At 47.6% G+C, this 5,717-nt stretch overlaps 1 protein-coding gene across 1 annotated transcript; it reads right to left on the reverse strand.

Annotated features, from left to right (window-relative positions):
* Positions 1 to 3,036: 3,036 nt before the first annotated feature.
* LOC110295076 (large ribosomal subunit protein P2) lies at positions 3,037 to 3,449 on the reverse strand. The gene has a single exon (XM_021163541.1). It carries the CDS (start codon positions 3,424 to 3,426, stop codon positions 3,079 to 3,081), a length of 348 nt encoding a protein of 115 aa, XP_021019200.1. The 5' UTR covers positions 3,427 to 3,449; the 3' UTR covers positions 3,037 to 3,078.
* Between the last annotated feature and the right edge of the window lie 2,268 nt (positions 3,450 to 5,717).

The raw sequence follows: 5,717 nt of genomic DNA on the forward strand, positions 1-5,717 counted from the left end.
CATCAGATCTCCCAGAGCTGTCCCAAATGGGTGTTGGAAACTGAACCCAGATCTTCTGCAAGAGCAGGAAGTACTGGTCACTGCTGAGCCATCTCTTCAGCTCCTCCCCTTTTCTTAAGATGGTCTCTTGATGGCCTGGTCCTCATTAAATAGTCTAGATCCTCCTGTCTCTGCCTCCCCAGCGCTGGGATTAAAAGCATGGTGTACCTTACCCAGCTGTTTTGTTTTGTCCAATGTGGGGTCTAGTGATGGAATTCAGGTCCTCATGTCTGTAAGGCTCCAGAATTTCAAGGGCAATACATGTCTGTTAAATAATTACTACAAAGTCTCAGGTATCCTAGGCTGGCCTCCAACTCACTCTGTAGCCAAGAGTGATCTGGGATACCCAGTCCTCCTGTTTCTATCTCTAATGTTTTGGGATTACAGGTGTGCACCACTGTGCCTGGTTTATATGTAGCTAGGATGGACCTTAGGGTGCCATGCATGTACTCTGTCAACTGGCTGCTGCATCCCCAGTCCACATCTGTTTTTTTTTTTTGTTTGTTTGTTTTTGTTTTTGTTTTTTTGGTTTTTCGAGACAGGGTTTCTCTGTATAGCCCTGGCTGTCCTGGCACTCACTTTGTAGACCAGGCTGGCCTCGAACTCAGAAATCCGCCTGCCTCTGCCTCCCGAGTGCTGGGATTAAAGGCGTGCGCCACCACGCCCGGCTTACACATCTGTTATTTTAAACCACTCTGTTTGTAGCATCATGTTAACGCTGCTGCAACATGAAGGACTACACTGTGCCCCCTCCATGTTGAGGCTCTATTGTCCAGAACCTGAGAATGTGAGTATATTTGGCCTTTAAAAGGATCATGAAGTTAAAATGAGGCTGAAGATTCAACAAGATGGCTCTGTAGGTGAAGGTGTTTGCCGACACGCCGGGTGTCTGGATTCACACCTCAGAACCCACGTGGTAGAAGAAGAATACGGATCCTGCAAGTTCTCCTCTGACTTCTACACGTGCACCAAGGCACTCACACATGCACAAGCACACACGCACACACACATGCACACACATACAATGTGATGGGTGTCCTCATAAAGAGAGACTAGGGGACTGAAGAGATGCTCAGTGGGTACCACGCACACATGTGATGGATACTCGTGTGCGCACACAGGCATGCATGCAAAACACCTGTATACATAAAATGACCAGATAAGGTTTTAGAAATTTAAAAAGAAAGTAAAGAAACCAGGACACTCAGGGAAGCCAGGGATGTGTGTGCAGCCAGAGGGAAGGCCATATAAGGAAGGAGAGTGTGACAGTGAGGTTGTCCGTCCATAAGCCAAGGAGACAGCATCCCTGTCAATGCCTTGCCACGCTTTTCCTAGATTCTGGATTGTGAGACGGGAAGTGCTGTTGTGGAACACATTCAGTCTCTAGTTGTGTGTGGGTGTGTGAGTGTGTGCATGTGCACGCGAGCATGTTTTACTGAGGATTGAACCTATGGTTTTGTGCATGCTACACCAGTACTCTACCCCTGAACAATGTCTTCAGTCCCTTGAGAGAGGTGGGATTCCTACGAAGCCCTCTAATATTGAGCTACACTCCCAACTTGCTGGGAGATCCTAGGCAGGTGCTTTACCACGGAGCTATGGTTCACTTTTGTTTCACCTTTGTTCACTTTTAACTTTGAGACGGGGTCTCCATGAGTTACCCATATCTGGCTCGAGCTCACTCGGCACCCCAGGCTGGCACTAGTCTCTCGGTCTCATGACCTTGTCCCTGCCACGTTCACTTTCCTTAACCATTTGTATGTATATGTCTGAGCCAGAGTTACAGACAGACGCCAGGCATGTGGATGCTGGGAATCCGAACGTAGCTCCTCATGCTTGCACGGCGAGCCCTTGACCAACTGAGCCACTACCCTGCCTCTGCAAAGGGAATCTCTCAGGAAATCACAAGTCTATCAAGCAAAAGTATTCAAATATAGTCATCGCAGGGATGCATGTTTATCATGCCCTCTACAATTTTACATTTGAGTGGTTTCATAATGATGATAGGAATAATCAGTGCTGGAAACCTATTTATAGTGTTCAGCCCACTCCTCCCCAGTCAACACATTAAAGAAAGGAAAACTGAAGCCTGCGGGGGGGTGGGGGTGGGGGAGGGTAGGGGTGGGAGAGCAGGATGAGCATTGATTAGACCTAAGATGAGACCAGGCAGGTGGCAGGGAGTCCGGACCAGCTCCCCAGTGGGGGCTGGAGGGATTCAATTTGGTCCCTCCTCCACCTGATTGTAACCGTGGAAACCAGGTCAGCGTGCATGGCTGGACCAGCCGTCAAACTTAGCTTCTGTTGGAGGCTCACTTGGCTAGGAGTGCCCAGGTGTGAATCTGGGAGCCAGTTTCCCTGGAGATAACGAACAGCGGTCCCCTCCCACCAGGTCCCTGCTGCTTCATGCCTAGGACGCTGACAAATTTAGTTTTATCCACATTCTGTTGCAGCGGTTGCCCAAGAGGAATTTTCCGAGTGCCTCTTTGCTTCTTTCAATGCTCTGGTGTGTTTATTATGGATATGTCTTTTCTTTTCTTTTTATTTTATTTTTTTGTTTTTTGTTTGTTTGTTTGTTTTTTGTTTTGTTTTTTTTTGTTTTTGTTTTGTTTTTTTGCAGACAGGGTTTCTTTGTGTATCTCTGACTGTCCTGGAACTCACTTTGTAGACCAGGCTGGCCTCGAACTCAGAAATCTGCCTGCCTCTGCCTCCCAAGTGCTGGGATTAAAGGCGTCTGCCACCACTGCCCAGCACATGCACCCTCTTTTAATGTTTTATTTAGTTTTATTTTATTTTAAATTATGTGTATGTGTGTAGGTGTGGGTGTAGGGATGTGTATGTATAAGTACAGGTACCCACAGAGTCCAGAGAGGATATCAGATCCCTGGAACTGGATCTACAGGAGGTGTCCAGCCACCTAGGGTGGGTGCTGGGAACTGAACTCTGGTCCTCTGCAACAATACCAAGAGTTCTTTTTTTTTTTTTTTTTTTAAAGGCTACTCAAGATACATAAAAAGACTTTATTTGCAGGGGAGCAGGAATTTAATCAAACAAGCCAAATCCCATGTCGTCATCCGACTCCTCGGACTCCTCCTTCTTCTCATCTTTCTTCTCCTCTGCTGCAGCAGGGGCAGAACCAGCAGCAGGTGCTGCAGAACCAGGGGCAGCAGAAACAGCCACAGCCCCACCAGCAGGCACACTGGCCAGCTTGCCAACACCCTGGGCGATGACATCCTCAATGTTCTTTCCATTCAACTCACTGATGACCTTGTTGAGCCGGTCATCGTCCGCCTCGATGCCCACGCTGTCTAGTATTTTCTTGATGTCTTTGGCGCTAGGAGAGGAGTTGCCCCCGAGGGCGGCCAGCAGGTAAGAGGCGACGTAGCGCATGTCTGCTGCGGGGGACAGACCTCACGCGTCTACCAAGAGTTCTTAAACATTGGGCCACCTCTCCAGCACTCCCTCATGTTAAATTTTGAGTAGATAGTCCCAGGCTGGCTTTGAACTTGTGACCTTCCTGCCTCTGCCCCTCCCCTCCTCAACCCAAGGTGCTATACCACCAAGTCTGGCTAATGCCAAGACGTCCAAAGGCCATGGCGGTTACTGAGAGTTCTGGGCATTTCACATCCATGCGGTAGGAGTTAGAGCCCCACACCAGGAGGCACATCTGGTGTTTCCTTTTCTCCTTTTCTAGAGTGGGATGTGGAGATCCTTTGTGGGAGGTATGTTCTTGTTGAGTTGACCGACTCTTCTTTTGTTTTTGTTTTTGGTTTTGGTTTTGGTTTTGGTTTTTTCGAGACAGGGTTTCTCTGAATAGCCCTGGCTGTCCTGGAACTCACTTTGTAGACCAGGCTGGCCTCGAACTCAGAAATCCGCCTGCCTCTGCCTCCCGAGTGCTGGGATTAAAGGCGTGAGCCACCACGCCCGGCACACTTTTTTGTTTTGTTTTGTTTTGTTTTGTTTGTTTGTTTGTTTTTGTTTTGTTTTGTTTTTTTTGTTTTTTCGAGACAGGGTTTCTCTGTATAGCCCTGGCTGTCCTGGAACTCACTTTGTAGACCAGGCTGGCCTCGAACTCAGAAATCCACCTGCCTCTGCCTCCTAAGTGCTGGGATTAAAGGCATGCGCCACCATGCCCGGCTCTTCTTTTGTTTTTTTGTGGTGGGGTTTCTCTGTGTAGCCCTGGCTGTCCTGAAACTTGTAGACCAGGCTGGCCACAAACTCACAGAAGTCTACCTGCCTCCATCTCTGCCTCTGCCTCCACTTCCCAAGTGCTGGGATTAAAGGTGTGTGCCACCATGGCCTGCAAACAGCTATTTTTAAAAATCTTATTTATTTATTTATTTATTTATTTATTTATTTATTTATTTATTTATTGTGTGCGCGTGATGGCCGTGAAGACACCAAGGAACAACATGCTGGAGTTGGTTCTCTCCATCTGCCATTTAGGTCTGGAGGGTGGGGGGTAGGGGAGGGTCATCATGTTTGGATATTTGGTAGCAAGCACTTTTACCTGCTGAGCCATATCTCCAGTATATATTGTATATATTGTTTGATCATGATTTTAGGGTTTTTTTTTTACACTGTTTTACTATGTAGCTTGCTCTTGCCTTGAACGTTCATTTGATTGCCTCAGCCTCCTCAGTGCTGTGATTACAGGCGTGCACAATTATTTCCAGCTCTCATTGAACTGTTTTATATTTGTTTAGTTATGTATTTGTGTGTGTATCTGTGTGTGTTTGTCTGTGTGTGTGTGTGTCTGTATGAGGGTAGGTCAGAGGTCAACCTGTGTGAATCCATTCTCTCCTTCCACCATGTGTACCCTGGTGTTCAAACTTAAGTAGTCAGGCTTGGCACGAAGCACCTTTTCCCACCGAGTCACCTTGTAGGCACCCTGATGTAATATCATTTCTTCTTCAAGAACCATGTCTCCAGCCAGGCAGTGGTGACGCACACCTTTAATCCCAGCACTTAGGAGGCAGAGGCAGATGAATTTCTGAGTTCGAGGCCAGCCTGGTCTACAGAGTGAGTTCCAGGACAGCCAGGACTACACAGAGAAACCCTGTCTCGAAAAAACAAAAACAAAAACAAACAAAAACCCCAAAACAACAAAAACAAACCATGGCTGCAAATACAAACACATTCTAAGTAAGGTACAGATCGCACGTTAGCACATGAATTTGGGAGAGACATGATCAGTCCATTACAACCCTCTTCTGTTATTTTGAGGCCCTGAGATAAGAAGTATGGATTTGTGCAACCTGTCCTGGGTTCAGGGATGCACAGGACCCGTACAAGACGCACTAACTAGTGAAATGCGCTCTGGGGCAGTAGCCTGGGTGCCAGAGTCTGTGTAGCTTGCTGTTTGTGAAACCACACCAGCCTCACGCCCATAGCCACCCTCTGAGCACTGGCAAGATTAGTACACCAGAGAAGAATGAAGCTTGTTCAGACGGATCCAGGCCTGTAGCTCTTAGCTCCACTCGAAGACCCAGGAGAGGGGGAGAAATATCTTGAGAGGCCAAATCTTTTACGTTCAGACTCCATTTTAGAGAACCTGACCTAAGTTTGAACTCAGGTAAACTAACAGGCTGTTACCTAGCATTGGTTCCCAAGCTGCCCCCCCCCCCCAACAAAACCTGAGCCTAGCTCCAGTCTCTAGGCTAATCTCCAACAAAACCAGC

This window comes from Mus caroli, unplaced genomic scaffold (genome assembly GCF_978045245.1).
Source record: "Mus caroli unplaced genomic scaffold, Mus_caroli_1 scaffold_4, whole genome shotgun sequence".
Lineage (NCBI taxonomy): Eukaryota > Metazoa > Chordata > Mammalia > Rodentia > Muridae > Mus > Mus caroli.